Source organism: Microtus pennsylvanicus, chromosome 21 (genome assembly GCF_037038515.1).
Source record: "Microtus pennsylvanicus isolate mMicPen1 chromosome 21, mMicPen1.hap1, whole genome shotgun sequence".
Lineage (NCBI taxonomy): Eukaryota > Metazoa > Chordata > Mammalia > Rodentia > Cricetidae > Microtus > Microtus pennsylvanicus.
Window position 1 is genome coordinate 28,485,933 of NC_134599.1, and position 14,850 is coordinate 28,500,782.

Here is a 14,850-nt window from a genome sequence, read left to right on the forward strand (position 1 = left end):
CTGCTGGGTGGCAGAAATAAACCCCGCCCTTAACTTACACCCCAACTGCTCTGAATATGATCCCTTTTACAATTGAGAGCCCCTCTCAAACAGTCACGTAATTCTGGGTGTTTAGGATCTAAGTCACTTCAGTTGTGGCTCTGTGAAAAAAACACCCTGGGCAGGGGAGGAAGAAACATTTCTGCAGGAAATAAGGGAGATCTGATGCTGTGACCGCCAAGCAGCTCCAGTGAGTCACCTGCGACCTCAAACCATAGCAATAGCACAGACAAATATATCCACCTTAAGTCTACACAAACAGCAAAACTCTTAGAGAAAACAATCGAATGAAACTGTCCGAGCTCTGCTGAAGGCCAGACAGAGACGGAGGAGACTGCAGTACTACCTCTCGTGTCTGGGTTTATCCAGGATGTGGCACAGTGGATTTTCAAGGGACAGCCATTAAACACCTTCGAAAAACACGCTCCCATCTGCAAAATAAGGACTCATCAACATGGTGGTGACAAACAATGGTCCTAATAGAACATACGAGGCATAACTATTTTGTTTTAATATGGGAGACCACAGGGGACAAACTAAATTACCATCACCCTCACTTTACAGAAATAAAAGTGTCAAGTCAGCCATCCACCTAGCTGACTGAATCATTTCTTCTGGATATCCACAACAGACTTTTTGATAGTATTATACAAACTTTTCTGGGAACAATTTTGCTGGACAAAAAAAAAATCCCATATTTCTTTTATCATTTCACAATAAAATCAGTACCAATAACCAATTCTGTGTAATAAATAATTTGCCACTAAGAATCAGAATTTCCTATCATATTCTTAGTTAAGAAGAAAATAATAATCTCAACAAAGAAAATGTTCTTTGGTGCAGGAGAATTGTCTGTATTCTGTCAATCATGTTTTAAATAAATGCTGATTGGCCAGGCAGGAAATATGGGGTGTGGGGGGGAGAACCAAACAGGAAGTAGAAATGATACAAGGAGAACAGGAGAATTCTGGGAAGGAGGAAGTTGATTCCTCCCATTCCTGACCAGACCACCAAAGCAGCAGGATATGATCTGCCCCACTGAAAAAGGTACTGAGCCACGTGGCTAACATAGATCAGAAAAATGGGTTAATCAAGATGTGAGAGTTAGCCAATGAGAGGCTAGAGCTAATAGGCCAATCAGCTTATAATTTATGGAGACCTATACGTGATTTTCTTTGGGGCTAAACAGTTGTGGGGTACCGGGCGGGACAAAAACCCAAACAACAAACAAGCAGGCCTCCGATTCATGTTACAGTTCTTGTTTGATCTCTTGACAATAATGTCAGCGTTGAGTCTGGGTGTCGTGGTGCACACCTTTAATCCCAGCACTCAGGAGGCAGAGGCAGGAGGATCTCTGTGAGTTGAGACTAGTCTGGTCTACAGAGTGAGTTCCAGGGCAGTCAGAGCTACACAGAGAAACCCTGTCTCAAAATAAGAAAAAAAAAGTCATCATTGAATTTTATATTATAAACTAAGATGCAAGGTTGAGTTAAAATATATAGAGTCATTAAAAGGACCAATCCGAGGACAGGCAAGATGGCTCAGGAAGCAAAAGCCTTTGCGTCCAAGTTTGACCTGAGATTTATTCCCAGATCTATGTGGTGGAAGAAGAAAACTCACTCTAGGAAGTTGGCTTCTGACTTCCACACCTGTGCTATGACAGAACCACACATGTACATATGTGAAACAAACATACACATAGACACATTCACACACACACACACATTCACACACACACACACACACACACACACACACACACACACACACACACACACAAATGTAAAATTTTCTTTTTAAATTGAAAAAAAAATTGAGCATGATTTTGATGGCTCCTGCTTGTAATGTCAGTACTGGGGGTGAGGGTGGGAAGCAGGCAGACACAATCAAAGATATACACTAAAATAATTCTTGCTATATTTAGTTTGAAAAATCAATTATTTGATACTCAGTACTTACATGCACTTTAGGTGTTGGGGGAAGACCATTACTAATTGGCTTCTAGAAAAGGAATATGTGTTATTATTTTACTTTTTGCTGTTGTTATGACAGGAATATGCTGTATTTCAAGCTTATTCTTTGACTAAAATATACAACGGTAATATCATTATAAAATAAAATAGCTATCCTTAACTTTCCTATATTCTTTCCACAGTTACTTACAACTCCCCAAACCAGTTTGGTGTACATCCTTTCCCTAGGTAACTGTACATACTTATACATATCCTAGCTTTCTGGGCGGTCTTTCTTCTCTCACATGCCAGGCACTCCGCCAACAAAGGCTAGAGTTCAGAGTCAGTTCTCTCCAGGGAGGACAGCCAGCTCTTAGCCAACAGTCACTGTAAAGGGTTAAACCAGCAGTTCTCAACCTGTGGGTCGTGACCCTTTGGAGGTCAAAAGCCCCTTTCACAGGGTTGTCTAAGACCATCAGAAAATACAGATAGTTATGTTATGATTCATAACAGTAGCAAATTACAATTATGAGGTAGCAATGAAAATAATGTTATGGTTGAAGTCACTACAACATGAGGAACTGTATTAAAGGGTCACAGCATTAGGAAGGTTGAGAACCACTGGGTTAGACTTACATAAAAACCATGATTTATAATGTGCTAAATAAAAATGGACAGGTTTTAAAAAGATCATGTCAGTTTACCTTTACAAAGGTACCTTTATGATTAAATAAAATACTATCACAATAATCCATAGACTAAAATATTACTATAGTAATTATGGAATACACAGATCCTATGGTTTTAGTCCTTGTAAGTGTGACACTTGTTACACAGTGAGAAAGGACACAAGTGTGAGTGTGCAGACACCAGCACTTACTGGGACATCCTTCTTCTCTTTTCTGGAGAGGTTGGTGCCTCTATGCTCACTCTGTTGCTGATATAACGATCCGTCTCGTTCACCATTTAGCTGGAAGGAGCTCACTCCATTTCCTTCAATAAGATATGTTTAGATATATTGTGAAAGGGCTGTTTCTTAATGAAATATTTCATTGAGACAATTATTAAATAGGAGACTCATCCTGTGTTTGAGATCTCCCATTCAGAACACTCATTGCTGGGCTGTTATATACGTTCTTCCTGTTCAACCTACTTCTGACATTTTAGGCAAATTTAAATTCAGGTATTATCTGAGTAAACATTTATTTTTATTAAAAGAGAAACACTGTAAATTTGAAATTACTTTCAAGGAGTGGACAATTCATATTACATATAGTTACCAAGAAATGGTAACAGCCCATTTAAAGGGCTCCTCTGAACAACAGAGGACACTTCACAGTGATGAAACAGTACCTTCTAGTGCTAATTTATACAATACCTATAAACACCAATTGCTTTTCTAAAAGTGATTAAGAATAATTAAGGAGTCAAAGACAAACACCTTTATCTTTCCTAAGACAGAAGCAGCCTACAGCCAAACACATTTCCTTGTTTCTTCAAAGTCTGATTGCGACTTGGTGCTGTGGCTAATGATGAAACAGACAGAGCAGTCTCCAAAGGTGGGAATGCTAATGGGCTGGAGCTGTAGAGATGGTTCAGTGCTAAGAGCACCTCCTGTGCTGCAAAGGACCCAGGTTCACGTTTCAGCACCTGTACGGTGGCTCACAACTGTCTAACTCCAGTTCCCGGGATCTGACACCCCCTTCTGTAGAGATGGTTCAGTGCTAAGAGCACCTCCTGTGCTGCAAAGGACCCAGGTTCACGTTTCAGCACCTGTGTGGTGGCTCACAACTGTCTAACTCCAGTTCCCCGGATCTGACACCCCCTTCTGTAGAGATGGTTCAGTGCTAAGAGCACCTCCTGTGCTGCAAAGGACCCAGGTTCACGTTTCAGCACCTGTATGGTGGCTCACAACTGTCTAACTCCAGTTCCCCGGATCTGACACCCCCTTCTGGCCTCTGTTGGCACCAGGCATGCATGTGAAACTCACACATACCTTCAGGCAAACACACACATGAACATAACAACAACAAAAAAAATAGGGGTAAATGTCCCAGGCTGGCTCACAAGGGACCGTGTCCCTGAAAGCACTCTGCACGGGAAGCAGAAGGCAGAAAACAGATCTAACAGCCACTGCTCTTGCCATCGCCCCACACGGGAACTTCAGTCATTTCTTGGACAGTCCCTTCACTTCTAGAATGAACACCTGTAACAGACTGAAGTCTGTCCTCTACCCTCACCTAAAGCAGCAGGCTTCTGTGGGGGTAATCTGGGGGGAGGTGGTCTAGGTGGAACATGGGATGGCTTTGCTGGGCTCCCTGATGAGGGACATCTCTTGATTGTTCCTTGATTACCATCTTCAGCAGAATGCGTATCCTGTGGTATGAAGATGGATTTAGGCTGAAATCACATAGAAAAGGAAAACAGTGATTAAACATAAGATTACTCCTGAGGTAAATATTATTGCATACCAGAGACTTCCAAACTGTGTTTATTAGAGAAGTGTCGATGGTATTTAAGATTCAGGCTATTTCATTACTTAAAAATTATCCTGAAAAGGTACACTAATATGTGCTGAATTTCGCAGCTGAGGGAGGAGCAATATGAATTGGTTTCTATTCCCTTCTATTAGTGTCTTATAAACCTTCCTAAGTAAAACTATTCTGTCTTTGTGATTATACTCCAACTCAACTGCATCTCTTTTAAGTGCTGAAGTTAATCAATACTTGTTGGGTTAATCTAATCTGTCCTTCAGACAGCTCAGAATGTCTGATGTTAAAATATAATCTTTCAGATTAGGAACGACAGAAGACGGCAATTAAAATGATCATACACTGGAGAACACCAGTACAATAAGGATGCAGAATGAATCAGTTCCTCCACGTGTGTCCTCATGATGCCCACCCACCAAAGGAGTCTCCACACACAAGTGCAGCACCTTTCGGCTGTGAGAATTAACACTTCTCTCAGTAATACAATGGAAACAAAACACCAGTAGGGCCAAGATTGGTAAGACTCCAACTCAAACTACAACACAACTTAACTTTTGTAACTGAAACTTACGACACATATAAACCTGTAAGATACACGTACCATACTGCTATTTGTATCCACTCATTTTGTCCTTAAAAACTTGTATATATTGTATCCATGTATGAAATTAAACAAAACCCTGTAAGTTGTGATTTCTTTCTTATCCAAGATGACTTTGCAGGTAAAGGATTAGTTCAGTGCAGAGTGCTTGCCTAATGTGCACAATGGTCTGATGGGGGACTTTAGCCAATCACCTTCTGTTTAGGGTGTGTCCCCCTGGGGCCACAGAAAAACAGATAAAATACCAGGTGCACTTGTTTCTTCCTCTTTTGCCCCCCCCCCCCAATCGCTGGAACCCTGGTTTTCTAAGTTTCCTTTCTTCTGTTTATTAAAGCTGAATATTATTTCAAAAAAAGGGGAGGCGGGGCTGGAGAGATGGCTCAGCCATTAAAGGCTAGGCTCACAACCAAAAATATAAGAGTTTGGTTCCCAGCACCCATGGCTGTCTCTTCAGCCACCTTTTATGGTCCCAGGTTCAATCCCAGCAAAGCCAGGGAAAGGGAGAGGTTGACATCACACTGTTTTCTAAAGCTACTGTACTACGTTTGTACTTTTAATTTACAATTATTTTCTGAAAATTAAATGTCTGTGATGGCAGTTTTTCCTTTGTCCATTCTCACAATCAACTAATGGTAGGTTACAGATTTTAAGGAAAAATATCTTATGAAAATTTAAGATTTCTAGTTAGGTGGAAATAATACCAATCTAGAAATTATTTCAAAGTAAAAATGTTTAAAATGTATGACTTAAGTAACTACTGAATCATCATTTTTAAAAGATCAAAGTAAAATTATGTTCTCAGATAATAATCCTCAGCTAGTTTTCTTTTTTTTCTTTTAGTTTTTTTTTTTGAGATAGGGTTTCTCTGTAGCTTTGGAGCCTGTCCTGGCACTAGCTCTTGTAGACCAGGCTGGTTTTCTTTATAGTGGGAACAAGAACAGGCTGCAGTAACACGGAGAGCAAGCAGCGCAGTGGAGAGCGGCGTGCAGGGTGTAAACAGCGAGTCTGTTTACCTTTGGTGGCAGGGGTGGCGGGACTTTTGCTTTCATAGTTGAACTAAAAACACAGAAAATAGAGAGTCAGAGCTCTGCATTTGGCAAATGAATTATTAAACACAATTATTTTTCAAAGATACAGAAGAAAAGCCTTCAGAGACAAATACTATTTTCTGGCTTCATGAGAGCTTGAAGTGCAGCACAGGATGTGTCTAGGTCTCCCCTGCTGTGGTGTTACAGTTCTGACAAGGGCTTATTCCAGCTACGGTTCAAGCACGTGGTCCATCACGGCAGATCAAGGCGGCATGAACTGCTGGTCACATCAGAATTCAGTCAGTGCTCAGCTGGCTTTCTCCAGTTTACATAGTCTGGGGTCCTCTTACTTGGAAATAGCCCCACCCATAGTTAAGAGGGGTCTTCTCACATTAACTAATCTATTCAAGATAACCCACCACACGTATACCCAGAGGCCTGACAGGTAGGCAATTTGGGAATTTTCCCAATTCTATTCTTTGATTACTATTATAGATTGACTTTACTCTCCTTAAATTCACAGACTGATGAGAGAATTCTGAATGTAATACACATAAAGACAGGGCTTTTTAAGGAGGTCATTAAGGTTAAATGAAGCTATAGGTTTGATAGGAATGAGATTAAGAAAAATTAACTGCCCTTTGCCCCACTACATACACACATCAAGGAAAGACCACGTGAACACAAAGACGGAGGTAGGAACTTGATGAGTTCAAGGTCATTCACGCGTATATAGCACATTCCCGGCCAACCTGGACTACAAGAGACTCTGTCTCAAAAGCCGAGGTCGGGGGTTGGTAGGTGCACAGCTAAATAGAGGAAACCATCAGACACCAAATAGGCCATCAAATAGGCTAGCACCTAGAACCTGAATTTTCTAGCCTTGAGACCTGGGAGATTACGTTTCTGTCCAACCCGCCCAGCATAAGGCATTTTTGTTATCCCAATCTGAAGGAGAGCAATCCCAATCCAAGCGGAGTAGATCAACAATGGCAGAGACTGAGGTACAACTTATGTTAGAATTATCCTTAATATTAAGCTGCTAGAACTGACACAGGCCATATGAGATCCTTTCTTTTTACCAAAAAGAGCAAGAGAACTTACTGTTTAGAGTCATCATCGTCTCCATCATCATCTTCTAAGTGAGCCACATGTCCGCTAAGGAGAACAGATAGCACCGTTAGCTGGTGAGCCTCCCCGGAGCAGCTAGAGAGGCAGGAGGGCTGACTGCAGACAGACGGACAACTAAAACTAACAAGCCACACATGACAGAGAAGGGGAAAACGATTTAGCTCATCTATGACATAAATAAAGTACTTCAAGCTTAAATAAAAGTTGTAATTACCGCTGATGTAATTCTTCTTCAACAGACTTTAGAAGACTCCTTAAAAGACACAAGCAAGAAGGAGCATGAGCAAAGTGGTACCACGCGCTGCCACGTCTATGACTCTGTTTATGTGTCCTGCATACATTTGCCACACTGAGCATTTCTGAGCCACAAAGCTTGTTTTAATGAGGTATCTATATATTTTTTGTTGCTAATGTCTTAAAAATGTATCTTAAGTGAACATAAGTAAGTTCTAATACTGACTGAAAATTACTGATTCAAACAGGAGACAACGCAGCATGAAATGCCACAACAAACTGACGAAACAATTGCAGGCTCAGAGCCAGAGATTTCCAGGACTCAAATTCTACTTAGAATATTACACTTGACACCAGAAATGATATTTTCTCTTTCTTAAAATAAGGAGGGTGACACATTTTGGCAGACTCATGCTCTCAGGCAATCCTGCACAATAGAGCTCGGCATATTGGCTTTCTGCAGAAGCATGCACGCGTGTGCTGTGAACACAAGAAAGTAGCAGCAGTCTGTTTTCATGGAGGACACTCACCCATGTGAGGACTGCTCTCGAGGGTGCACAGGCAAACACATTTGCATTTACGCAAACTAAGGCTGTGTCAGACCACCTCTGAGGGTTTTATCATTAGGAACGATGTTTTAAAAAAAAGGCTTGAATTTTCAAGAATGTGAGAGATTTGGGGTGATCCTGAACATGGGCAATTCAGGAAGCACAACCTTCTCCAGGCTGCTGCAATCACTAGGAGAGATATATTCTCCATAAACCTTGTAAGAAGCACTTCAGTTTTCTTGGAATTATCACACCACGAAACCCAGAAGGCATGGTTAGCTGTCTACTGTAGCAATGAGCTGAACTGTCTTATCCATCAAGCACTCTAAGCAGGCTAGACTGATAAGTTTTCAAAATGACCAGTTATGAATCTGGAATGGCAAACGACAAAGAAAAACAATAAACCAATTTCTACCATCCCTAGAAAGAAAAAACTGAGGTGTGGTGTGGTAGTTCACTATCCTGTTGACTGCGAAGCTCTTCCAGGACCAGCTCTAAGCAGCAGGCGCTTGTGGCAAAGGAGGGCAAAGCTGGCATCTCTGCAGGCCCCATGGCCTTGGAGAAGTGACTTCAGTTTGAATGGATACGCTTCAGTTCCTCATAAGTAAAATGGGAATTACACTAGTACAGAAAGTACATGAAGAAGAACTCCCTGTTCTGAAGGGGGACCTTTGAGAAACACTTGCCCACATTAGATCCTGGAGAAGCCTGCCTCCTACAGGAGGGTCTGCAAGACCTTTTCAACTCTTATTTCTGCGGCTGCTTTCTAGAAACTACTGGATATGTGATATAACAGATTACATGAAGTAGAAATCATGAAAACTCAGCTATCTTCTTGTAGTGTGAAGGAAATATGAAAAAAAAGAAAACAATGCCATTTCTTTACAATTATTACTTTGTCAAGGGAAAATAGCTCTTTTCATAAGAATACTGCCTGCTACTGCCCAGCAGTTTTCCTGGGCCGCAGAGGTCAAGTCACGTGAGAAACACCATTATTGTGCTGTAGGGAAGAAGCTGAAGTGGAGGCATTTGAGCTGACCCTTTAGGGGGAGGACTTCAAACTGTACAAAAGATGTATTTTATTAAGTATTAATATATATTATTTGAAAACATGATGTAACTTTTACTTGATAACTGTTTTGTTATATGTAATTTTGCTATGTTAAAGTTAAAGCCTTTTTTTTTTGTTTAAACAGAAAAAGGGGAAGTGATGTGGGAGTGTCATATATCAATCTGTTGATTTCATTGGCTAAGCAATAAAGAAACTGCTAGGCCCATTGGATAGGCCCACCCTTAGGTGGGTGGAGTAAACAGAACAGAACGCTGGGAGGAAGAGGAAGTGAGGTCAGACTCCACAGCTCTCCTCTCCGGAGCAGACGCAAGAGAGATGCCATGCTACCTGCTCCAGGGAAGACGCACGCTATGAAGCTCTGACCCAGGATGGACTTAGGCTAGAATCTTCCCGGTAAGCGCACCTAGGGGCGCTACACAGATGATTAGAAATGGGCTAAATTAATATATCAGAATTAGCCAGTAAGGGCTAGAGCTAAGGGCCAAGCAGTTTATAAAAGAATACAGTTTCCGTGTAATTATTTCGGGGCATAAGCTAGCCGGGCAGGCGGCTGGGGTATTGGGGACCGCTGCCCATATTACTACAAAAACAAATAGTTTTGGGAAATCCTTTAATTTTCCATATTAAAACACTACACAAGCAACAGGAAGTCCTCAGCATGGTGATGCTGCAAAGGGCCCTAGACCAAAAACATTTGAGTAGTGCAGCCTTCCCAAGTTAAGACTGGCCTCTCTGGGTGATGATGGGCTTTCTTATCACCCCAGAAAACAGGAAGCTAGTGTGGCAGCAAATGTCTACTATCCTATCAGTGGCCTGGGTCACAAAGTGAACAGGCAGTCATAAACAAGCAAGCAAAAATACTTTTACTGAGCATGTGGCAGTGTTTTCTTTAGGCATCAGGATTTAAAAATAGTTAGGAAGATAGTTTACATAAAGTTTCACGTTCTGTTACCACAGCCAAAGGGATTCACATGGCTATCGGGCTTTGTGTGTTTGTGTGAGTGTGTGGGGAGATTCTTTCTGTAGTCCAGGCTGTAGTTTCTGGCCTCAAACTTGCTATGTAGCTAAAGGTAGCCTTGAGTTTCTGATCCTACCTGCTCTTCCTGAGTGCTGAGTAAACAGGTGTGAACCAGCACATCAGTTTTTGGGTTTTGTGTGTGGTGCTGGGGATGCCCCGAGGGCTCTGCAGGCCAACAGGCACCCTACTGACTGAGGTGAACCCAGCTCTGACACTCTGATCTCAAGTGAGGCTCTTACCAGAAGTTCTCTAACAGCACCCATTGCTTCTACTCATGCATCTCCAGGTCTCTTACTATGGATTAAGTAGTTTGCTGACAAGTTATACATTCCATCAAGTCACATAAAGGGCATGTGGATGACTTTGTGCCTTTACGACAGAGAAAATGAGATACAGCTCAGTTTGTTGAGGGATCCACAACAGCACCTGCAGCCGAGAGCACTGGAGAACACATGACTCCGAGTTACTCAGGCTCTGTGCCGCACAAGAACAACGCTATCTGAAACTTGGCTATGAAGGGATTTTTTGCTAATAGAACTAGTTGAATTACTATTGAAATGATGGAAAATTTGATAAAAAAAATCTAAATTGGAGCAATGTATGAATGCAGAGTTAAGTGACAAGGCAGGGAAACCGAGGTGGGAAAAGTCTGAAACTGCCTTCAAGCATTCAGCACATCCGAATGAGCGAAGGGGTCATGCGGCTTGTGACCAGTCTTATACAGTTGCCAGGCTGACTCATACAACCTGTGTACGCACTTCCCTGACTGCATTTAAAAGCAAGAAACTCGTTATTCCTCTAAACCAGAACAGCGGCTTTATCTACGCCCTAACATAACTGACAATTACTCAGTAACTACTTACACATAAAGACAATTAGTAAGTGCCCGCTAAGCCCCGTGGTTATTTACTTCTCCCTTAGCAAAGAGGCGGGTATCATTATAACCCTCACTTTACCAGAGACAATGGTAGTCGAGTGCTCACAGGAAGAGCTGATGCAGGCTGGGCATGGATGGTATTGGCTACTATGGTATCCTGTGGGGGGAACTGCAATTCGACCCATGCTTCGCTCCTATCCAAAGACAGTAATCTTTACAGCTCTGCTCTACACTACAAGCAAAACCAGACAGTCTGGTTCTTTTAAAAAGAACTGCTTTGATAAAAACAAAAACCTCAGAAGAAGTGACCCCAGTTACACCAGAATTCAAAAGAAAAGGTGTTGTCTGGGTTGAAGTCATAGTTTATAGTATGTGCCTTGTGTTACAGAAAGCAAAATCCATTTAACAAACCTAACTGATCCTCTTTGGGAAAAGCAGATCTTGATTTTCCAAGTACTGCCTAGTTGCAAGAATATAGCAGCCTTGTCAATACAGTAAGAGAAGTGCTTCAACCATGCTCATGTCACATGTATGAATACACCTACACACGAACACAGCCAGGCTGAGACTTTCGGCCAACCTACCTTGCCAATGACTCGTTATATAGAATACAGTTCCTTAAGCAGGGATCCAATTCATCAGAAAATGAAGGGTGGGCAAATTATTAATGTTTTACCTAGCCAAAGTAGCTATACACACTAAGAAAATGTCTAGCAATAAAAAAACAAAATCAGAGAATGGGAACTAGGAAATCTGGAAAAGGACTTATGGCTGTATTACTTTGCATTTTGTGAGCATGTTCATTTAAAATGGAAGGGTAAGAGATATATAGTCACCAAATTATTTAGCCTCTTTAGGTACATGAATTTGGTTGTACCAGGTCCTTAAAAATCAATGATATAATTAGAAAAAAATTTAATTAATTTTTTAAATTTACTACCCCACAATGACACAATCTATTCTTTGCTATTCACTAAAACCAGGACAACTTAAGAGCAATTACAGTTTAGGTAAAACTATATATATATATATATATATATATATATATATATATATATATATATATATATGTATTTTTTTTTTTTTTAACCAAAGTAATTTTATGCTTGTCTTCCACTTTAAGGAAGACAGAGGCTACTGGATGATGCACGTCCCAGTACTCTGGACGCAGAGGTAAGGATGATCTCTGCAAGTTTGAGGCCAGCTGGAACTACATAGTGAGACCTTACCTAAAAATAGATACGTGAATAAACAAACAACAAAAGATAAAAGAAGAAATAGAAAGACAGAGGCTAATAATGTCCAACTCCCAATACTTTAAATTTAATTGAAATTTACATTAAACAAGACAGCGTATTTCTTTCTTCTGTACTGGAAAGTGTACTGAGGTGGGAAAATGAAGTACTGGTGTTACGTGGGATCTACTGCTCTGTCCCACTGAACCTCCCCTTGGGGGAGGGGGTAAAGTTGGCACAGAGTCAAAGGTGCAGACCCTGGGAGACAAGCTCCATTTGTTTCAGGAAGGGGAAAGCCTTATATACTCCCACACACCCAGGGAGGGGAAGCGGCAGCACTGGCATCAGGGTCTCTCGAAGCTGCTGGAGACTGGTTCAGGCCATCTTGTCTCATGTCACAGCAGCTGTTGCTGAGGCCCCTCGGCAGACCTAGGTTGGCTCAACTTGAAGAAGTTACATACTGCATGTTCAGATAGAAGGTTTAGCCCAGTTTTGCAAGGGCCTATTCGGCCCCAGGCCCTTTTGTGCCTGGGCAAATATCTCCCACACAACAGATTATAGTAAAAGGAGAAAGACAGGATTTTCAGTACTACCCATCAAACTAAGGTATCTGTCAGTAACCACTATTTCTCAACTGCTTAGAGCATGGGAACAGATGCTTCAGCTCTCTGGTGTAATCAAGACTAAAATTTTAATGTATATTCATCCTCAGACTTCTCTGGTAATTTAATTACTTCCTTACAAATAGGCTTATGGGGTGAACATTCATATATGAAATCAGGAAATATGAAGGTAGGAGGCGCAGTCTTGTCCTTGGGTTCTAAACTCCAGCTTATGATGAACTTGCGGAAGTCTGTAAACAGTGTAAGTCAACAATGCTCTCAGCACCTAGACGGTGCCAGGTATGGAGTAGGCATTACTAGCTGGTAAATTTATTTCTCATGTCAAATAACCTTTACGAGTTTTATCTATTTTTATTGCTAGTGTTCTTTAGAAGACCATCACAGATAAACTTAGGATGAGGATTTCTAAGCAGTATGACTAATTCAGCTGTTTGCAGTGGTCAGCACATCTGGGAGATGCACTAAGTTACTTTTGTAGAGGCAAACAGGTCAACTTTAGAAAGAAATCAACTGCTGAAATGCAGATTCATTATAGCTGAAGTATACTGTAACAAGAAAGATCTGCAGATTAGGTTAAGAGAAAACATTTGCGCTGATCCTCCCAGATGACAATTACTAAGTACAGATGAATAGCAGAGAGACTATGGGAAAGTCAAGGGCACAATGCTCAGCATCTACCAACTCAATACAACGGACTACCTTAAGAATTAAATATAAAATAATATAATATTAGAGACAATTACTTTGAATTTAAATTTTAGAAGAACTTACTTACTTGTTTCCACCTAAAAAGTAACTACTTTGGTGTCCTTGTCCGTACTCTAACTGTAGATCCTGAAGGCATAAAGCAGAACATTGAGCACAGCGGTAGAGCAGTTGCTACAAACTATAATACATACTATTTAAAAAAAAAAAGCCCCAAGCCCCAAATAAATCTGTATTGCTATATACTCTTAAAAAGAAGGCATGGTGGCACTTTCAACAATACAAGATAAAAGTCTGTATCCTGATTTTCATTATTCAAATATTTTTCTAGGATTTTTTTTCCAAATGACTGCTACAAGTTTCATTTGTGGCTATTGTTACTGTAATTAGTATTTGTAAAACTCGGCTTGTAAGAAAAAAGCTCAAATAAAGTACTATCAAGATACAATGAAGCAAAAAAAAAAAAACCAATAAGCAACATGAAATGTCTTGGTTTGACTTTGCCTGTGGCATCTGAATGACCGTGTATATATACACATTCATATGCTACTGCTGCTTCATGCAGGTGGTTGATGCTGCACGCTCATAAAGGTGGGCACTACTGCAGAAGTCAGGTATGCGTGTGATCTTGTATGAGTCTGGAAACTGCACTGAAGGAGGTTTAGAAGGGTTTAAAGTTAAAACAGCAAAGTTTAAGATGAATAAACACAGAGAGCTTCTTTCCTACTTAAGCATTTGACTCAATGCTGCAGGTCACAGAGAGCTAAGAATGAAAAGCCAGAAGAATGAGCCATGGCTCCACCACAACACCATCTTGAGGAAAAATGTCCCATCCAACAACCGTAGCAAGATCCAAGCTGCCTTCCTCTCTTTTAAAGAAGCCACTGTCTCCAACCACTGATACAAGGAATCTTCTTTCAAAGTGACAACAAATGTGTGACAGGAGCGGCCACCTTGGGATAATCTCTCCAGAGTTTCCCTCATAGAGCTCAGCACTTCTCTTGGATGTTAATGTCTCCAAGTCTTGTGCAGCAATCCAGGCCATGAACTCCTCAAACACAGGGGAAAAGGCCAAATCTGTCTGCCTTCCTTTCGGCCATGGTCTAACACAGCACCTCACACACAGACTTACTCTGAGTAGTAAACATTTGTTCAAATGCCACCTCTTGTTTCCTGGAAACAGGCAAACACTTCCCCAGGGTACAGATACTCAGAATCATAAACATCTCAAGTCTAGAAGTCTAAGATTAGAGCACAATTCCCCACAGCACACTGTACTTTAAGATTAACTTCAA

The 14,850-nt window shown here is 41.0% G+C and overlaps 1 protein-coding gene across 9 annotated transcripts in view; it reads right to left on the reverse strand.

The window, feature by feature from the left end:
* Window positions 1-14,850, reverse strand: part of Map4k3 (mitogen-activated protein kinase kinase kinase kinase 3) — a 157,088-nt gene that overhangs the window by 25,844 nt on the left and 116,394 nt on the right. For 5 of the 9 annotated variants that reach the window (XR_012908771.1, XM_075955676.1, XM_075955679.1 and 2 more), the window contains 8 exons: window positions 13,626-13,684; window positions 7,458-7,496; window positions 7,217-7,270; window positions 6,098-6,140; window positions 4,232-4,391; window positions 2,872-2,984; window positions 1,999-2,040; window positions 386-470 (listed from right to left, as the gene is read on the reverse strand). Coding sequence is in view for 8 of the 9 variants with exons in the window: in XM_075955676.1 (XP_075811791.1) it covers window positions 386-470; window positions 1,999-2,040; window positions 2,872-2,984; window positions 4,232-4,391; window positions 6,098-6,140; window positions 7,217-7,270; window positions 7,458-7,496; window positions 13,626-13,684 (595 nt within the window). In the remaining variant the exon portion in view is untranslated. Of the gene's footprint in view, window positions 1-385; window positions 471-1,998; window positions 2,041-2,871; window positions 2,985-4,231; window positions 4,392-6,097; window positions 6,141-7,216; window positions 7,271-7,457; window positions 7,497-11,576; window positions 11,610-13,625; window positions 13,685-14,850 lie in introns of all 9 variants that reach the window. The other 4 variants (XM_075955677.1, XM_075955675.1, XM_075955681.1 and 1 more) reach the window with 1 other exon arrangement.